The 18,759-nt window shown below is 52.0% G+C and overlaps 6 protein-coding genes across 6 annotated transcripts; 4 read left to right on the top strand and 2 right to left on the bottom strand.

Moving 5' to 3' along the window:
- The first annotated feature begins 320 nt into the window (after nucleotides 1–320).
- On the top strand, nucleotides 321–2,926 carry KVR01_008253 (uncharacterized protein). The gene is made up of 2 exons (XM_044786601.1): nucleotides 321–669; nucleotides 735–2,926. The coding sequence occupies exons 1-2, from the start codon at nucleotides 459–461 to the stop codon at nucleotides 2,768–2,770; spliced, it is 2,247 nt and encodes a 748-aa protein (XP_044643231.1). The 5' UTR covers nucleotides 321–458; the 3' UTR covers nucleotides 2,771–2,926.
- An 890-nt stretch (nucleotides 2,927–3,816) lies between these two features.
- KVR01_008133 (uncharacterized protein) lies at nucleotides 3,817–5,609 on the top strand (the record flags this gene model as incomplete). The annotated part of the gene is made up of 3 exons (XM_044794328.1): nucleotides 3,817–4,481; nucleotides 4,569–5,133; nucleotides 5,205–5,609. The coding sequence occupies 3 exons, from the start codon at nucleotides 3,817–3,819 to the stop codon at nucleotides 5,607–5,609; spliced, it is 1,635 nt and encodes a 544-aa protein (XP_044643111.1).
- Nucleotides 5,610–6,183: 574 nt separating this feature from the next.
- KVR01_007764 (uncharacterized protein) lies at nucleotides 6,184–9,019 on the bottom strand. Its single transcript, XM_044783115.1, has 5 exons — nucleotides 7,793–9,019; nucleotides 7,577–7,725; nucleotides 7,337–7,495; nucleotides 6,987–7,283; nucleotides 6,184–6,897 (listed from the first exon to the last, which is right to left on the bottom strand). The coding sequence occupies exons 1-5, from the start codon at nucleotides 8,572–8,574 to the stop codon at nucleotides 6,458–6,460; spliced, it is 1,827 nt and encodes a 608-aa protein (XP_044642742.1). The 5' UTR covers nucleotides 8,575–9,019; the 3' UTR covers nucleotides 6,184–6,457.
- Nucleotides 9,020–10,410: 1,391 nt separating this feature from the next.
- KVR01_007824 (uncharacterized protein) lies at nucleotides 10,411–12,108 on the top strand. Its single transcript, XM_044788921.1, has 4 exons — nucleotides 10,411–11,334; nucleotides 11,401–11,562; nucleotides 11,640–11,899; nucleotides 11,948–12,108. The coding sequence occupies exons 1-4, from the start codon at nucleotides 10,507–10,509 to the stop codon at nucleotides 12,033–12,035; spliced, it is 1,338 nt and encodes a 445-aa protein (XP_044642802.1). The 5' UTR covers nucleotides 10,411–10,506; the 3' UTR covers nucleotides 12,036–12,108.
- Nucleotides 12,109–12,463: 355 nt separating this feature from the next.
- On the bottom strand, nucleotides 12,464–13,674 carry KVR01_008369 (uncharacterized protein; the record flags this gene model as incomplete). Its single annotated transcript, XM_044786860.1, has 7 exons — nucleotides 12,464–12,702; nucleotides 12,757–12,887; nucleotides 12,945–13,054; nucleotides 13,166–13,239; nucleotides 13,347–13,392; nucleotides 13,447–13,578; nucleotides 13,648–13,674. 7 exons carry the CDS (start codon nucleotides 13,672–13,674, stop codon nucleotides 12,464–12,466), a joined length of 759 nt encoding a protein of 252 aa, XP_044643347.1.
- Nucleotides 13,675–14,265: 591 nt separating this feature from the next.
- Nucleotides 14,266–18,055, top strand: KVR01_007754 (uncharacterized protein; the record flags this gene model as incomplete). Its single annotated transcript, XM_044785580.1, has 13 exons — nucleotides 14,266–14,545; nucleotides 14,703–14,920; nucleotides 14,983–15,043; nucleotides 15,108–15,159; nucleotides 15,218–15,690; nucleotides 15,762–15,863; nucleotides 15,918–15,986; nucleotides 16,103–16,202; nucleotides 16,267–16,347; nucleotides 16,422–16,535; nucleotides 16,809–16,936; nucleotides 17,545–17,620; nucleotides 17,937–18,055. Exons 3-13 carry the CDS (start codon nucleotides 14,987–14,989, stop codon nucleotides 18,053–18,055), a joined length of 1,371 nt encoding a protein of 456 aa, XP_044642732.1. The 5' UTR covers nucleotides 14,266–14,545; nucleotides 14,703–14,920; nucleotides 14,983–14,986.
- Between the last annotated feature and the right edge of the window lie 704 nt (nucleotides 18,056–18,759).

Here is an 18,759-nt window from a genome sequence, read left to right as displayed (position 1 = left end):
TGCTCGGTGGCAGCAGTTACTAGCGAAGGAGCGTCTGGCGTGGGAATGCGTGCGAGCCCGCTCTTCGGCTGCATCGTCAAAATTCGGACCTGCCCAGTTCCCTGGGATATGACGGCAGAGCTCCAAGGCGGCGCACGGGCCAGGCGAGCACACCAAAACTGGAGCTGTGAGACGGATGGCCCACCCCACTTTGACTTTGAAAGGGCGACAGGGGTAAGCTAGGCAGGCTGCCGTTGCTGCGACAACCAAAACCTTCGACAATATTGTACAAGACAGGACAGGGGTCGGCCTGTGCTGTTCCAACCTGCAGCTGCTCATCAGCCTCCGGGACCTACCTGCGCGCAGCACGGAGAAGGGGAAAGGGGCCATTCAATTGTACGCGTATTTGTCAATTGGGCTTATTTCTTCTATCAATTGGTCTTCCTCTTTCATTCTGCGGTTTTGCACTGGTTCCAAAGATGTCTGTCCGGGTCGTCGCAAGGATACGGCCGTTGCTGGAGGGCGAGGCCGACAAGGACGTGATTGTCCGCGCCGACTGCAAAGATGGCAGCACCAAGCCAACCGTCGTCAAGATACCGAATCCCAAGAACGAGTCTGAGGATTTCAATTTCTCCTTCGGTGGTGTTTACGACCAGTCAGCCACGCAGGAGGCTTTGTTTACTGCCGAAGGCAGGTCGCCTTTTGTTCCCAGCGTATCGCCGTCGCAGCCACTGACAGACCTTCTATCATGACAGTCTCTCCCCACATGAAAGCCCTCTTCCAAGGCCTCGATGTCACCATATTCGCGTACGGGGTCACTGGCACCGGCAAAACACACACCATGCGAGGCGGGCTGAAGCTGGCAGACAGGGGACTCATTCCTCGGCTCCTGAGCAACGTCTTCCGCCGGGGAAAGAAGACCGCCAAGGACTCGGATGGTGCGACAACAGTCGAAGTCACACTTTCGTACTATGAGATCTATAATGACAAAGTGTTCGACCTCCTTCAACCTCCCGAAAGGCGCACGCCCTCAGGACTGCCCCTGCGCGAGGCCAATGGCAAGACGATCGTGGTTGGTCTGTCCGAGCAGCCATGCGAAGACCTCAACAACTTTGAGAAGCTGTACATCGAGGCCAACAACAACCGTATCACGGCTGCCACCAAGCTCAATGCCCACAGCAGCCGGAGTCACGCCATCCTGCGCGTCAAGGTTACCCAGACGACGGGCGAACAAGTGCTGGAGAGCACAGTGTCTATGATAGATCTGGCAGGATCAGAGGACAACCGTCGCACCGAGAACAACCGCGAACGTCTGGTCGAGTCTGCCGCCATCAACAAGTCCCTCTTTGTCCTTTCGCAATGCGTCGACGCCATCTCTCGTGGTGACAAGCGCATTCCCTATCGTGAATCCAAGATGACCAGGATCCTATCTCTCGGCCAGAACAACGGGATCACTGTCATGATTCTCAACCTTGCCCCCATCCGGAGTTATCACCTGGACACACTGAGCAGCTTGAATGTCAGCTCGCGTGCCAAGAGGATCGAGGTCCGGGAGATCGAGAACGAGATTGTTTTCAAGCAGGCACCGCGGTCTATGACACTTAGCGGTACCGGGATCCAGAGACAGCCTCTGAGGCCGCTGACAAATGCGCACAACGTCCACGCGGGGGTGGTCGCGAAGGAGAAAGCAGACAAGGAGAAGAACAGGGACAAGCCCACAAAGTTGTTCAGTGTCTTCGTAGACACCAAAACCACGGCTTCTCGTCCCGCCGCGGCGGCCATGTCTTCAGCACCACGCAATGTACTTTCCAGCAAGCGCAAGTCTGACGCTGTCGATGGGCAAAACCGGCCGTCGAAGATGATCCGACCGCCGGCGGCGGCGCGGCCTCAAGCGGTGTCGGCCTCGCAATCCGTGACTATGTCAGCCGCCCAGATTGAGGAGATGGTTGAGCGAAAGGTGCAGGAGATTCTAGCTTCCAAAATCGCAGCACAGTCTCGGGAGGGGGAGAATGCGCCTCTTCCGATCCAACCAGCTTCAGCTGATATCAGTGAAGCCGTGCAACGAAGACTCGACGCGCTCGAGCGACGCATCGAGGACACACATGGTGAAGCAGGTGGTGGCAAGTCCGAGGGCATGCGACTGCTGCTCCAAGCCAGGAAGCTAAAAGAACAGGGCGACGATGAGGGCACTCTGACATGCTACGAGTCTGCGCTACGGTATTTCCCAACGCAACCGAAGCTGCTGGGAAAGATCGAGAAGCTGAAGGCGAAGATTGCCGCCAAGAACGCTAACACCGAGGGAGGCGAACAGACCCAGGAGCAGGAGAAGCCCAGGAGCAGGAAGAGAGCTGCAAAGCCCCAACCGGATGACGAAAACGAAACCCACGACCCTCCTTATGTCGATGGCGACGCAGGCGCAGACGCCGACGAGAGCTACGTCGACAGCGCACCTACCCGCTCCCAACCGAAAGCCAGGTCCAAGACCCCATCCCACGAGGGTGCCAACAACAACCCCCTCGCCAACCTTCCCGCCGATGACCCCCGCACGCACCAGCTGCTCGAGATTGTGAACTCGCGGGACGTGAGCCTGATCAAGGGGCTCCGCGGCTTCGGCGCGAAGAAGGCCCAGAGCCTGGTGGCGCGCATGAACGGTATCGACTACAACGGGACGCGCCCCGACCAGTTCCGGGTCGACTCGCTGGCGCAGCTGAGTGGGGTGTTTGGCATGGGCGAGAAGGTTGTGGAGAAGGCGTGGGAGGGTCTTGCCGGTGTCAGCGAGGGTGTTTGCTAATTCGGCTTGTCTTTTGGTGTCGGCGTTGTTTTTCTGTATTGGCAGGCGGTCGCTTGGCGCTACTTTTGCCGGGTCTTGCCCTTATTGCATGGCGTGGAGTTATGGAAGGTTTAATTATGAGTGAGCATTGCTGCTTAGTCCAAGTACTGTCGAAACGCTACGAAGTTGAGACACTCCCTTCGAAACCCGGTCACATGGCATCGTGTTCTGTTCTGTCAGCCATCACTTGACTCGCTAGGCTGCCTGTGTGCGTGTTCAACAGGCGCTGCATTAGGGGAGCCGGGCACGCTGCCAGTCCGTGAGGCTACCGGCCCCGGGGTCAAGATAGCGCTCAGACTTCCCGTCACAAGGCTAATCAGTCTGGCCAGCGCGACTTTGGCCACGTTCTTGAAGCGCAAGGCAAGGAGCTCCTAGCACAAGAAATGACATGTGCAGACATGGAACATGGCAGGGGCAAGGATGGAGAGCGATGTAGTTTTTCACATGTCGCGTCCCCGCGCTTCATGGCTCGAGTATGTGTTGAGCTTGTCCATGTATTGACCTGGCTTGCTGTCTTTAGACGCCTGTCCAAGAAAAGAGCATCAAAGAACGCTCTCCTTTCCCTGTGTGTGCGTTCCTGACTCTAGTTGGACGCGACTCGAAACGTCATTGAGTACCTAGCATGGACTATCTCAGTGACAAACTAAAGGTACTCGAAGGTTATCTCCACGGCTATGTGGTTACGCGAGGGCTATCAGCAACGGACTGGATATAGCCTCAACTTTTAGCCAAGCTAAACTCACAAACTAACACTTAAGACCTGCTAGCTGTCAGTAAACATCCGACCGGCGTGGGAGCTCTTGAGCCGAGGTTGGTTCCCAGATGTTAGGCGAGATTCCATCAAAAGCCGGGCATCCCCACGTCTCATCTCAGTCATCAATACGTCAAAAGCAACCCTCGGTTTCCGGGAACAGTATACACCACTGCCGGCTCCTGTCGAGGCACAGAACGGAGCCAATCGAACTCGAAACGTCCAGCGTCCGAAAGCACCTACACGAGAAGACGCAATGGCGTCCAAAATATCAACCCTCTTCAAAACCAACAGCCACGCGACAGCCAGCTCAAGCAATGACACCGTCTCCGTCGCAGCCGGCGAACAGGCCCCGGCCGAGAACAACACCGGCCTGAGGGAGCAGATCTCAACGCGCCAGTTCATCTTCATGGCCCTGGGCGGCTCCATCGGCGCGGGCCTGTTCATAGCCTCGTCAAAGGCGCTGCAGCAGGGCGGGCCGGGGGGCCTCTTCTTCGCCTTCGCGGTCGTCGGGGCCGCGGTGTGGCTGACCATGTGCGCGCTGGGCGAGCTCTCGGCCAGCTTCCCCGTGCAGGGCTCCTTCTACGACTTCTCGGTGCGCTTCATCTCGCCCAGCTGGGGGTTCGCCATGGGGTGGAACTACAACGTCAACTTTATGCTCATCGTCCCCTTTGAGGTCACCGTCATCATCCTGATCGAGCGGTTCTGGGGCGATGCCGTGCCCCGGGTCGCGCTGGTGCCTGTTTTTATCCTGGGGCTGTTTGCTGTGCATGTCTTTGGGGCCAAGGCGTATGCTGAGGTTGAGCGTGCGCTTGGGATCGCGAAGATTGTTGTGTTGATGATCTTCACCGTTACGGGTTGTGTCATTGCTGGTGGGGGAACTCGCGAAGCCGATGGGCGTGGGTTTGAGAACTGGCAGAAGTAAGTCATACCCTCTTGACCCCTGGCCACTTGTAGCTGTGTACGCAATATGCCTTTTAAATGATAGGTCAGCTGACGGTATCGCAGTGGACAAGCCTTTCTTAACGGCGGAGCTGGCTTTATATCAGTCTTCGTTGCTGCAGGAATGGCCTACGGCGGAACAGAGATGCTGGGCTTGACTGCAGCGGAGTGCAAGCAACCCCGAAGAGTCATGCCCTTGGCGTCGATACTTGTTGTCGGCCGCCTGGTGATATGCTACCTCCTTCCGCTCTTCGTCGTCGGGCTCGTGCTGAAGCCCTCAACCTTGAGCGAGCCGCAGTTCGCCAAGCTGCACGCCGTTTCGCCCTTCGTGGCTTCCGTCCAGCAGGCGGGCATCCGGGTTCTCCCTCACGTCATAAACGGCTTCCTGATCGCTGCGGTGTTCAGCATGGGAAGCTCGGCCTTCTTCGCTTCCTCGAGGAGCCTGACGGCGATCTGCAAACAGGGAATGGGGCCGCGGATCTTCGCGGAGACGACCAAGGGCGGGCTGCCGCGCAACTCGATTCTTGCTGTTTTGGTGGTGGCACAGCTCGCTTGGGTCACCGCCGCTCCCAGCGGATCTTACATCTTCGACTGGCTCCTCGCATTGGCCTCGACTAGCAACTTCTTCACAGTGAGTGAATCCCAAACCCCAGCAGGACCCGCGAAACAGGTGGGGAACTGGTGTCGACTGACGTTCTATAGTGGTTGAGCATTTGCATTTGCCATATTCGACTCCACCGCGCAATGAAACGCCAAGGCCGGAGCACCAGCGAGCTCGAGTGGAAATCCCCTGCCGGGATTTGGGGCAGCTACTTGGCTGTTTTTATCATAGTGTGCTGCATGGTCTCGCTGGTTGTCAGTGCCGCTCTCCCGCCTGTGATTCCGACCTCAAGGCCCCATGTCGAAGCTGCGATGCAGAACACCATGGGTTTCATTGTCATTTTCATGTGCTGGGTTGGTCATTTGCTCATTGCTGCCCGGCGAACCAATGCGTCCTGGAGGGAGAGACTCCTGATCCCCCTCGACCAACTCGCATTGCCGGAGCTGGATGTGCCGGAACCACAACAAGCACCTGCGGTTGAGAAACGTGGAGGTGAGGCTTCGTAGCTGTTTTGGATAGTCGCCATTCATCTGCTATTAACATTCGTACATGATACCCTGGTTACAAATGAAGTGTAATTTATACGATGTTGATGTTACAATTGGGAGTGGTGGCAACCTCTGAGGTATTCAATACCATCCAAAGTGTCTTGTTCCACCAAGGAAAATGGACCTCGTAAGAATTGATATATATGTAACCTGTTGAGAACTTCTCTTACCTGAGCATGGGTCACAAGACTACAATCTGCGCTGCGTCCTTGTGATAGCCCACGTTTAGCCCCAGTCCTACTTCGTGGCGGCTCGTTCACGCATGTGTAATTGTACCTAAGTACCATTTCCGCCACAAAGCATAAAGCACGAGTTTGCCTACCGATAACATGACTATCAATTATTGGAACTTATACATGCACCCTTGAGCGTCTACCACCGTATTAAGGCGCCGTGTATGTCCCCGGACGTATGCCAGCTAGGTACCCTGGGTACCTAGGTAGGTAGGTCTACCGACCTGTAGACCTACAAATCAGGATTTTAAGTTTGTTTTTTTGGATAACTAGAAACAAACAAATTATGATACAAGTTCTTGAATTTTCTTATTCCTTTTTCATTAGTTATCGTCATAGTATTAGCTACATTTGTTGCCTACCCAGGTATTGTAGTACCTCACACTGAATGAAATAAAAGCTTCCTAGCATGTCTACCGGTAAACTGCTCCCCGTCCATATCTTCTTGGATGCCTTTCAGGACGCGACGTTGCTCGCGTCGCCAGGACAATGCCTGATTCCATATTTCAGTGAAGTTATCGAACTCTAGAAGGCGTTTAAAGAATTGTCAGCATGATGGGAAGGCTTATTTGATCAATGGATGGCTGCTTTAAGTCCGAAGAAGTTGTACTTTAAGACGGGTTGCGCTTGTCTTGTTCTTTTCTCCCGCGTTTGCCCAGGTGGGTGTGAGATCAAAGTCCAGGGAGGCGGGCACGTGAAACAAGAGCTTGCCACATGCACCGGGCGAGAGAAGGGAAAGAAAACAGAAGAAACTACACAGAGTGCACTATGGGCCGACTGACCTCGTCTACTCTCAAATTCGATCTCAATTCCATCCAAAGTCACATACGAGTCCTGTTCTAGAGGCGTAGTTGTTGCGGCCCCAACGACGAAGCCGGCGGCGTGCGAGGTGCGGTTAGCGAAGTAGCCTTTTATTCCGGCACGAGAGCGGAACAAATGCCTTCCGGTGTATTTCCGCGCCATTATGCACACAGATACAGGGCCAGTAGCCTTCAATTCAATGTCATCCGTGACTAGAATTCCACGACCTCGTCAGCCCAGCCCTGGAATCTCAGGCCGGAAGAAGGATACAAAGTGTGAGACATTGCTCTGGGGAACTCACTGAACAGACTCATGTATTGCTCTAGGCGCCCGAAGAAGATCAGCAGCCTGTCATAGCGCGGCCTGGTCTTCCCTTTGGACGGACCGGAAAGTACGGTGTCGTTTGAGATATACGAGGCATTGTCGGATAGCATGTCGTGAGATCCTCTCCTCTCATGCCAGATCTGGACGCGACATCCTGGTATGTTGTTTTCGGTGCACTTGCCGTTCTGCTTGCTCGTCATCTTAGCTCCCCGCACCGACGAGATGTCCAGAGCGATGTCTTCCCCAAGCATCTGGGACTGGAATTCGGCGAGGTCTTGCTCTCAGTCAGTCAGATACCACTGGTAAGATTTGAGAAAGTGGTCCTACCTTCTTGGCATCTAAAGCGGCACATCCAAAAGATCTTTCGAGCTTCAGGTGGCAATAGATCTTTAACGTCGTGAACAGAGAGCTTCTGTAGGTATACCATATTTGGCCACCCGATGTCGTAAACATAGGCTAGAACCAGCTCACCAGTTCGATACAACACTGGAGACCGCGCAGTCAGATAATCAGCATATGCCATAGATGACCCTGGAAATGAAGGAAAGCAACAATGTCTGCACTCGCCTTCAAAATTATACTCAACCTCCCTAGTGCCGCCAGTGATGAGAGAGAATCGAAGATCTTTGGTCAGAGGGCTTTCGTAAATCTTGAGTAGCGCTTCCTTCAGGCCGACAGCCTTGAATTCGGAGTAATTTCTGCTGTAAGAGACAGCTCTAATCAATTGATTTTGTCAGAATGACACCACTCATGTCCACAGATTCATGGGGGCTCCTGACTTGCCGTTCAAAAAGCAGCCTCTCGCCGGAGACTCCGTAGCCTGACATACTAGGTGATGGACTACCGTCTTTGTTCCCAATAGGCATCAGTCCGTCGCCAATGTGGGGTGGACTGTCAACGCCATCAAACCCATTCCGAGAGTTCCCTTTGAATCCTGCGTGATAGACTGCGAACTTGTCCTGTTGTTGGAATGGCGAAACCAGAATAGGAGGGTTCTCGGTGGCGTTCTCGAGGGGAGATGAGTACTGAGTTGAAGTAGAGGGATTCCTGTCGCGGGATTCAGACTGCCTTTCCAGCTCTTTGCACGTGGTCGTCTCGGGGACGGGCGAAGAGACGATGGGGCCGAACGACGCGTAGGTTGAGAAGGACGCGAATGGGGAGCGACCTTGTGACTGAGGGTCAGGGGACGGTAACGTGGTGTTGGTTGACTTGACTTCCGACGAATCTGGAACGAGATGGGGTGTAGTATGACTTTCACGCGAAAAGAACCTGTCACCAATTGTTGGGGCTCTCAAGTCGCTTGCCGCTGCACTTGTATCCGATGAGCCGTTTGGTCTGCATCCTAGACATGAAATACCCTGACCCTCTTTCTCGCGACGATCGGAGTCCGTGAAGTGGCTATCGGTCTCCTTGTACTCCTGCGATGCCTCTCTTGGGTTTGAGCCTGGGCTAGTCTCGCCAGGCAGCCTCTGGAAAGCGTACCTGCTCCCATCCAGCGCGACAAAAACATGGCGGTCGCTAAAACCGATTCCGAGTGCGGACATATCCAGAGAAGAAGTTCCCATCTTCCCTTTCACAAGATGTAGACACGCAGGGCCGTGGAGTATGGAGTTCCTTCGGTTCCAGGGGAGACTGTCAACCAATGCTAGTTGTGGCGTCTCTCTGCTGATCGAAACAGATGGGTGATTGCATGTAACGCTGCAAAATGAGAGTAAACTGAACAGGGGATCCGAGGATAAGGCAAGAGACTAAAGTCTGGCGATGAGAATAACGTGAACCAAGTGGTCAGTCCGGTGACAGACTGGGATTTAAGAAGTATCTTAAGTCACATGCGCAACTTGGTATGCCAAACACTTTGGCCAGTCGCAGTGGCAAGTGGCAAATTCTCGGTTGATATTGCCAGACCCTGGCATGCAGGCTTCAGTGACCGGATAATAAGTTGAAAAAAGTCGAGCCACTCCAAGCGGACCGTTGCATGACGTAGAGGGCTGTTTGGTGTGGAAAAGAAACCAGTTGACGGTATACAATCCCTTCGGAGGGGAAGACGGAATAAATGTATCACCTTATTGATAGCCAGCTATGTAGGCAGCAGCCTCGTCAGGCAAGCAAAAACAGCCCATGTACCACATGGTACTTTGTATTCGAACTGTCCGTTAAACCACCCTTTCCAACGGATTTTACACAATAGGATGAGGCGTGTGTTAGGCTCATGTACCTACTCAGGCACCAACCCCCCCTACCTCTAGAAATCCTTCGGCTCACGTTACCATTGGCCATCAGGATGTGATGTGTGGGCTTTTGGCGTCAAGCTGCAGAAGCTGAAGCAGGGTGGTTGTCTGGAAATGGACAGCCATCTTTCCAGCGTCTGGTTCTCAATGTTGTTCTCTACCTAGGTAAGCCTGTGCGACTCAAAGCAGACCGGCCTTCTATACATCTCAAAATAGACCCGAGAACCTGGAGCTACTCGAGGTGCACTTCTTTCAGCTAGCTGCTATGGCTCTATTGATGTCAGATAAGTTTGTCATCCATGGCTCGGGGATATTTCTGATCCGATTAGCAGTCATCATGGCCTTTGCCGTTGGTCACTGCCATGTGTGGTGTGTTACTCACATGAAAAATGGACATGGGTCGAGCCACGCGACTACGAACGTACCGGTATATGTACCCAGGTAGTATGGATGTGTTCGCTTCGAACCGCGTCTGACCACCCCTGGCCCCTGGCCAGCACATGGTGCTGTCACGCACGAATGGCTCAAGACGATAGGTGTAAAGCATAAGTACTTAAGTATGTATCGATTAATGTGATGGTGACGGAGACTGCTGTTGCAGCCTGCAGTAAATGTCAAAAAGCTTGCGAAAGAAAAAGACAAATAGAAAATAGAGCTGATCCCCCAACAATTCTCTCAACTCTGAATGCTTTGGTCAGTCCTAAAACAGAGTACTACAAATACGGCTGTGATCGATTGTATTAGTGCGTATCCGCCGTTAGCGCCTAAACACTAGGTACTTCGGTACACAAGATGCAGATGTTCCCCTGATGCTGGTGCAAGACGCATGGCTTGTGCCACGAGCGGCTCCCTTATCAACACATGCCGCGCAAGCTTCTGAATTTACTTTAAGATCCACACCGGTCCAGTGGTGTAACACGACACTGCAGTGTACTGATTCGCCTCGTACTTATTCGTATCTGTACATAAATCTGGCTCCCGACCCATCACAACGGGAGCGGACAGGGTATGAGGAGGCGGTTCCTATTCAGACAGAAGGTGCGAGTGAGGTACCTGACTCGAAGTCACTGAAGTGAGACGTCTCGAAGGGAATTGCACGTGACCCAACCCAACCCCCCCGGTCATCTGAAGTCTCACATTCCAATCACTACTACCTGCTGCACAGCAACAAACCCGCAGGCAGCCCCTAAACGAACACAAATAGCAGTCTAGGCCCGCCTTATGCATCACCACTCGAAGAGTAGGACTTGGAGGCCTCCCTGACCGACGATGACAGCCGTGTCCCCAACAAGAGATAGTGCGGCTCTGCTGGAGGAGCAAGGGCTTCTGGACTCTGATCGACGCTCGTTCGAGGCTCTCAATGAAACCCCTGCCACCCCTCCGGACGAGGATACTCGGACCCTCCAGCCGCCGCCAAGGACTCTGGGATTCCAGAATGGTGTCGCTATCGTTATCGGCATGCAGATAGGCTCGGGCATCTTCTCGTCGCCCGCGAGCGTCATTGGCCATGTTCACAGCTCCAGCCTCGCTGTCACGGCATGGTTCGTCGCCGGTCTGTTGGCATGGGCAGGTGCTGCCTCTGTCGTCCAGCTAGGCACGCTTGTCCCAGTCAATGGTGGCTTCCAGGAGTACTTATCTTTTCTGTACGACGACTCGTACGGCTGTCTATTTGCCTGGTGCTGGATCATAATCTCTCGCCCCTGTGGACTGGCGATGGTGTCGCTGATTTTCTCCGAGTACCTCTACGAGGCCATTGCAAGTGGTCAGGTGCAGGACTCACATATGAAGGCCATGGCGGTCATGTCGATCATCTCCATCACAGTCCTCAACTGTCTGGGTACCCCCGTGGGTAAACGCATGGGAAGCATTTTCCTCACCCTGAAAGTTATTGGCCTTCTCTCAATCCCGCTGGCAGCGCTCATCTATCGGGTGTCTAGTGTTGTTCCTGGGGGTGACTCTTCATACAACCGCTCCGAAGATTCAAATGGCCCAGCAACTCAGTCTACGTCTGATGCTGCGCCAGACCCTTGGGCTACCCTCGGCGGTCTCACTGATTCTGTTCTCGCGGCTGTGTTTGCTTATGGGGGTTGGGAAAGTGTAAGTTAACATGAAATATGTAGAAGATTTCCCTCTTACACAGAACCCTGCTCATCACTTCTATAGATCAGCTTTGTTGTGGGGGAAATTCAAAATGTCGAGGTCACCCTGCCTAAAATTCTTCACACATCCATGGCCGCCGTCATCGTCCTGTTCGTGTCTGCAAATCTTGCACTATACGCGATCGTACCAATTGAGGATATGGAAACATCCAATACCATTGCCCTGGTCAGTTTAATGAGCATTACTCTCCGCAACTGAAGTATTAAATCATGTCTTTTGACAATAACTTCTTTTCCTATTAGGCATTCGGGTATCGTATTGCTGGGACCGCTGGCAAGATTTTCTACGCTTGGATCGTCTGTCTCTCATGCCTCGGAACATTGCATGCCATTGTCTTCTCTGCTGGTCGTCTCACTCAAGCTGCCGGCAGCCATTCATATGTCCCGCAGTTCCTTGGCCGCAGTGCAACGCCACCACTGCAGAGATTGAGGGGATTGTGTGGCGAGCGTGGCAGACACAGGTCCTCGGTCGATCTAGATGTGACACGTCAGAACATACCGGCGTGAGTACCTCCTCGATTTGCGATGATCACTGAATAACAATTGTGTAGAAATGCAATGCTCCTGAACGCTGCGTTAGCGTGTATCTTCGTCTTAACAGGTACCTTCAGACAACTGCTGACCTTCAAAGGTGGGTAAGCCCACGAAACGGGACGAAATGCTTGATAGTTGACCTCTTGTAAAAATTTAGGAATGATGGAGTATACCATTTATTTGATAACTCTATTTGGTCTTGTTCTCAGAACTGTCTCAAGCGGGTGGTCAACATCGGCTCTTGCTCCCATGTCATTCTGCGCGATTGCTGTGATTGTTATCATACGCGCCGCTCTATCACACCTCCTAGCGGCAGCTGGGATATTTCTTTACTTCATGGCTGTGTTATTCACATACAGAGCCGCCAGGCGAGGTGGTTTCACCAGCATTGCGTCGCGGCTGACTTCGTTTCGCTCCAATGTGTCCCGGGGGTCAAGCGGGCCTTTGAGCAATGAGACCTGATAGTTGTCATCGCTAATGAATGAGAAGTCTTATCAGATTATTCGGTAGCAACTGTCTAATGGAAACCTTAACTAGCTACCCTTTGTATCGGTGTCTGTACGACTCGGCTGGGCGCTGTTGTTGGGCTTGCGCCACCTGATCTCCGATATCCCGTCAAACACTGGCAGGATAAGCGTCTCGACTCTCTGGTCCTGGCTCATAGTCCTGTTGAAAATTTTCATGAGCTCGCCTGATTCTTCCCAGTGTTTGAGCTGCTCGCTATCAATGTCTTGAAGGTTTGAGTTGTCTACGACAAACCCTCGCGCGAAAACTAGAGGCTCTTAGGAACCGAACAAGACCGAGAGTTTCTGAGTTCAAACCTTACCATTATCAACCAGGATCACTCCATTAGGTGCAAGAATCTTTCGCTCGAGGAGAACCTGAACCGTCGGTAGATACGCGCCGAAGGCCATGTCAACGAAGACCAGGTCGAATTCGCCGCTCAACGACTGCAAGCTGACGTCCGAACTGTTACTGGGAGGCAATCATATACAAACAAGGGAATATGCTCACATATCTGGAGACGTGCCTTCCAGGACCGTGATTCGTCCGTCATATCCAAACCGTGCGAACGCATCTCTGGCAACGGACGCCATGCGGCTATCGGCCTCCACTGTGATGATCTGGAAGGAAATGATTGCACAGCAAATTAACCCCGGTGCCCAAGATCTTGATATAAAAATTGGTGCGATTTGTGAAAATTTGCCATTTGAGGCTTGACGGAAGTGGCTTACCTCTGCACACGTCTCTACGGTGCCCTCGAACCACGCTATGGCACTGAAGCCGGTGTAACAGCCGATGTCGAGGACTTCGCATCTGTCAGTCTTCTTTGCCGAAAATGATAGGGCCAAGACTCAGTGTTCACTCGATCTTGTACACGGGGTAAGATAAAATTACTGTCAGGGATATGCTTACCTCGCTTGACCTTCCTATCACTGGCGACTTGCTTCAACCACAAACCCTTCGCAAAAACCATTGTCAGTCTACTTCAGACCACAGTCGACGGAGGACTCACCTGCAGAATTGAGCACATTTTGTCGGCATCGGGGAAGTTGGCATTCGACCAATGCCAATGTTCAAGCATGTTCGGCGGCAGGTCGACGGAATATTGCTCGGCGAAGCTACTCAGCTTCCGAGCTACAGTCTTCTTTTGCACACATATAACGTTTCAGTTTCACATGACTCAGCCGGAGAAATAATGCCTGGGCTCACTTACAGGCAGGGTTAGAAAGCTGTTCTTCATATTTACAAAAAAAGGCGGGTGCTTGAGAAGAGCTCAATTGTTGATGAGCCCATCTGACTTTCTCTGTGACCAATCCAGTTGAGGATTTCATTCGTTCAAATGCTCGAACAGGTCTCAGCACGAACTTGAAGTCACTACTCCCCGGTATCAATGACAAGAAAAAGTGAGGCTTGCCCTTTTCCTACCTAGCTATTTAAATCCTTCAGGGCTCGGGTGTGGGGGAGGTCTTCGTGCACTCGCGGTAAATGTAAAGGCTCTTCCACACCGAGGTCGTCCAGCTCCATGCGGGGGCCCGTCACGGCATGAAAAGTCCCAAAATGTAAACTGTACTTCCATATTCATTCAGGGACATAGGGTAGGTGAGACAGCACATCAATAGCTCTCTGTGGTGTAACACGCACATGGCAGCAAAAGCGGTTGGATGTGGTGCACACTGCTACCGCATACAGAATGTCTGCATACCGGTATGTGGCAAGGACCGGGATTGGCAGGTCCAAACTCCATCCATGGTAAAGATGCACTTGTTCGGCTCACGGTGATGCAAACTGTCGATCCCACAAGTCGACATGTCCATAAACCCAAAACAAGGCTGCGCGGGGCTTCTTGTCACACACGTCCGATCCCCGCTGCGCTGTTTTCAAGGTGCTCGAGTGACCCCCAAAGCTCCTTTCAGAATGTTTCCGGTGTCATTTCCTCTTTCCATATCTCCACAGTTGCAGAAGAGCAGGCATAATGGAGCCCTCTCAGGTTTATAGACGCGACATTCTCGAGATCGAGGCTGTCATGCCCGAGTTCGAGGCCGGCCATAATGAGCGCAGAGAGGACGACGAGAAACCGTCTACCCACTCAAAGTATTTTGTTTTCCCAGAAGGTTGGTTCCAACTGGTTCTCTTAGTCGAGCCCGTCCAGATTTTCCATGCCTTACGCCTGTTCTTGTTCCGGCGGATTCTTGAATTTGCTGTGATTCTACGTAGTACACGCCACAAGACCTTTCAGAATCACGCTGACCTGGATTTCAAAATACGCAGATAGAAAGCTAGGCTACTTTTCCACCGCGCTATTAATCGTGAACCGCATGGTCGGGACCGGCATCTTTTCGACGCCATCCACTATCATGCAAGCCACCAACAGCGTCGGGGCAGCTCTTTTATTTTGGCTGCTTGGTGGAATAATGTGTTTCTGGTGAGTCGAGAACCGAGCTCAAAAATCCTTGATCGGTATCGATCTCTAACCTTCAGACCAGCGGGTAAGTCAGGACCAGGATGCTTTCCGACTTGACCGGCCTGCCATATATCTGATAGAAAGTAGGTTGATGGCCTATATTGAACTCGGTACAACACTTCCACGTTCAGGGGGCGAGAAGAATTACGTGAGTCTGGAATTCTCAACTTGTCGCCTATCTGAGACATGCCTGACAACTATTTCTTCACAAGCTTGAACGTATCTATCGTCGTCCAAGGTACTGGACAACATGCATATTTGCCGGTGAGACGCAGTCCTGACGCGCTGTACACATACGAGAAGAATTCTGACGCAAAATTAGTTGAGTTCATCTGTTTCGCCCAGTCTGCTGCCAACAGTATCAACTTCAGCTCTTACCTCCTCTACGCCATCAACGGCCTATCCACACGCAGATCCAGCAGCTGTGGTCGCTCGCCAAACGGTGAGCTCCTCGCCGCAGCCCCGCTAGCACAAGAATGGATGAACAAGGGGATCAGCATCGGGACCATTACCATCGTGTGCCTGGTCCACTCATTCCTACCACGCATAGGGATCTGGGTCAGCAACGGTCTCGGCGTCTTCAAAATCATCATGCTCCTCGTCATTGTTTTCACTGGATTCGCTGCTTTATCCGGCCGTATGGCTGCCACGCCGCCAGACAATTTCTCTTCTTTCAACGGGGCTGGCGACGCTTGCCCTCTTGCGCCTCCGGATAATGCTTCCCAGGCGGCCAATTTCGCTATAGCGCTGATGCAGGTTCTGTATTCATATTCGGGTTGGGAGAGTGCCAACTATGTAATTCCCACATCTCTTCCGATATCTTGGTCCAAATCAGGCGATGCTAAGTGTTCGTGGCGACAATTCAGGTGCTGAGCGAAGTTCGTCGACCCGAGAAGACACTCAAGTGGGCCGCACCAATTGCTTCCCTCACGGTCACCTGCCTCTATATCCTTGCTAATATTGCATATGTATGTACCCTCATTCAGTGATCGTGTGATCATCGGCGACTGAACAGATTGCAGTGCGCCGGCTCGTCTAAGGAAGAGATTGCAGGGTCTGGTGTGACAGTTGCTGCGGGCTTTTTCACAAATGTGAGTCAGGCCCGGTTCCCCAGAGTCTTTTACCTTTCACGAGTTCACTTTTTGGATTGAGACTTGTTTTTTCATCAATCTCCCGATCTTCTAATGACGAAGCTCTTCTACTTTAGGTTTTTGGCCCCGGTCCGTTCGTGTCGAGGTTCCTGCCCCTGGTTATATGCTTGTCCATTCTGGGCAATATCTTCTCGCAAACGTATTGCAACTCACGAGGTACAATCACTTCAGTCACAGCCTTTTCTGTTCGTCGATTGACCGATGTCACTTTGTTGTATAGTGAAGCAAGAGCTGGCCAAGGAAGGAGCTTTGCCGTTCTGGCGTTTCTTTGCAAGTGACTGGCCTATCAACACGCCAACAGGTTCGTGAGAATCAGACCTTTGCCACCGCATTTCCAGATACATGCGAGTCCTCTCATACTTATTGACCTTCTAGGCGGAATCTTCTTGCATTGGCTCTTCTCGGTTGTTTTGATCGTCGGACCTCGAACGAGCGATGCTTACCCATTTATCACAAACCTTGGGACGTACACACAGAGCATCGTGAAAAGTGAGTATCTGCATGGACAACCAACCTTGATATTGTATTCATTGGACTCTTCACCTTGGGAAATTCGTGATCCTCTGACATGCGCAACAGCACTGATCGGCTCCGGGCTAGTTTATCTGGCCCTTAGCCCTCGGAGTGGGTGGAGAGCAGAGCGGACTAGTTTCCATACCTCGCCTCTCCTGACCATCCTTTGGGTATTTTCGTTGCTTTTCGTTTTAATCGCGCCGTTCATACCTAACAATCGTGTCACCCCAACCATTCCCTGGTTCGTAGTCCCCACCGTGGGCTGCTCCGTGGTTGCAATCGGCACACTGTATTGGTTCTATTGGTTCAAACTTTGGCCAATGCTTGGATGGGCTGTCGAGACCGAGAAGGAGGTGCTTCCAGATGGCAGTGAGAGGGTGAAATATTCTGTAGGTTTTATTTCTTTACCCTTTCATCCTGTCCCCCCCCCCTCCGGCCTGTACCCCAACTCTTGAGCAATTCAAGTTGTCTACCAAATCCCATACATTACATTGCCACAGTCACAGCTATAGACTGACCTGGAATCAATTCTAGCATGTGAAATATGGAAAGAATCAATAGGATGTTATTTGGCCAAGACTAAGCGTTTAAAGAAGACAATACCAATGACAGTGTAAAGAGAATTAAATACGTGGGCACGGGCCCCAGTCTAGTCTACAGTTGCCGCACAGACAAGGCTAGGAAGCATCTCAGTGGTTCATAGTATTAGAATTATTTTATTTCACACTATTTTCTTTGTATCAAGTCGATCCAAGGCACACAAATGAGTCGTCTAGTCCCCCAATCCATGGTCCTCCTCCATCCCCCTCACACCTCATGGCCACCTAATTATGTACCTAGGTACCTAGGTAGGCAGATGCAGGCCGAGGCTTGAGTCACACCTGGGCACCTCGCCGGCTGTCGACCGAGAATGGATTTACGTAAAGCAAGACTGTAGCACTACCATAGAACGAGTTCTTGTGCAAGGACAATGAAAGTCTCGCAGGACACCTTTGCTGGGAGTCTTGGAAGTCGGACAGATTTCAAAGGGATTGCCGGATCCGTCACTTCTGAATACCTAGGTATGAATGAAATGGCCAAGACTTCACGTGAGATGGCAGATCCCGGTCCCAAATTAAATGGAAGAACGGCAGATCACACGTGGTGTTAGCTTTGTCCCACACTGGCAGCGAGTTTTCTCCCCATCTATTGATTGAATGTGACCTAGGTACGAGATCGGACATATCAAACAAAACATTCAAGACATGTAGACTTCAGCAAGCAGGAAGCTTCGTTGTTCATCGCCATCCCTTCGGTTTTAGAATACTGTTACAAAATGGTACCGTATAATAATCCCGAGACTAAAGACAAATAGGAGTCCTTCTACCATCTGGGCAGTCGAGAGAATTGACACCCTGAGAGTCGTATTCGATGGCGAGGCGCTTCAGGATGACAGGATTGTGGACGATGGCTGGCTTCATTCTTGTCGGAGCGCTCCAAATTGGAACCACCAATAACTTCAACCCGCATGGTGTGGGAAGGATGCTCCAAAATGTCTAAGTAGTGTGATTCGTATCGACGAGCGAATTATTTGCGCGAACAATTCTAGAAGAAGTTTGGGATCCCGTCCCGGGGCCATCCCTCTGGCCATTCGAGCTGAAAGTGTCCAAGTACCGCCACTTCATCGGCGATCTGGACATGTGAGATAGCATTGAACGGAAGAGAGTGTTACCAGATTACCCTTTTGAACGAGTTACGCTGGCGGCGGGGAAAATAGTGCTTCATCGCCCCAGGTTCCTCCCAAAGCGTCCGGTATGCCTTTGTTACAGGTTACTGGCTGGAAGCTAGGCACTACAGTGAAACCTCCCACGCACAGGGTATTCTCTTAATCTTTGTCAAGGGACATGACCCTGTAAAATATAATACACGTCCCCATACACTATGCAGCCATGCTAAATTGTAACTGGGAAAACTAAATAGGTACCCAAGGAGGTATGCTACCTAGGTACTCTAGCTCAATCTGTAGAAATCTTGGAAAGATTGTCCGAAAAGCAACCAACGGTCGAACTCTTTCCTCCACTTGTTGGCATTTGATCCTAGACGCAGACATTGTCTAGTTCCCTCTGATTACCTGCCTAGGTACCTAATAAACCTGGGCGCTTTATTCCAATTGTCATGCTCCCTGTCAACCATAGATGTTTATATTCACAAAGGACCTCGG

Source organism: Diaporthe batatas (genome assembly GCF_019321695.1).
Source record: "Diaporthe batatas strain CRI 302-4 chromosome Unknown Contig00009, whole genome shotgun sequence".
Lineage (NCBI taxonomy): Eukaryota > Fungi > Ascomycota > Sordariomycetes > Diaporthales > Diaporthaceae > Diaporthe > Diaporthe batatas.
The sequence above is the reverse complement of the archived record's forward strand: the minus strand, read 5'-3'. Positions and strand labels throughout refer to the sequence as shown.

What these genes read in the sequence shown, in the direction of transcription:
- KVR01_008253 (XM_044786601.1), top strand. Translation starts at nt 459, where the DNA reads ATGTCTGTCCGGGTCGTCGCAAGGATACGGCCGTTGCTGGAGGGCGAG. An exon ending in GGCTTTGTTTACTGCCGAAG is followed by an intron (nt 670 to 734) that starts GCAGGTCGCCTT and finishes CTATCATGACAG; the next exon opens with TCTCTCCCCACATGAAAGCC.
- KVR01_007764 (XM_044783115.1), bottom strand. Translation starts at nt 8,574, where the DNA reads ATGGGAACTTCTTCTCTGGATATGTCCGCACTCGGAATCGGTTTTAGC. An exon ending in GGTTGAGTATAATTTTGAAG is followed by an intron (nt 7,496 to 7,576) that starts GCGAGTGCAGAC and finishes CGCGGTCTCCAG; the next exon opens with TGTTGTATCGAACTGGTGAG. An exon ending in CCGCTTTAGATGCCAAGAAG is followed by an intron (nt 7,284 to 7,336) that starts GTAGGACCACTT and finishes ACTGAGAGCAAG; the next exon opens with ACCTCGCCGAATTCCAGTCC.
- KVR01_007824 (XM_044788921.1), top strand. Translation starts at nt 10,507, where the DNA reads ATGACAGCCGTGTCCCCAACAAGAGATAGTGCGGCTCTGCTGGAGGAG. An exon ending in CATCCAATACCATTGCCCTG is followed by an intron (nt 11,563 to 11,639) that starts GTCAGTTTAATG and finishes TTTTCCTATTAG; the next exon opens with GCATTCGGGTATCGTATTGC. An exon ending in ACACGTCAGAACATACCGGC is followed by an intron (nt 11,900 to 11,947) that starts GTGAGTACCTCC and finishes ACAATTGTGTAG; the next exon opens with AAATGCAATGCTCCTGAACG.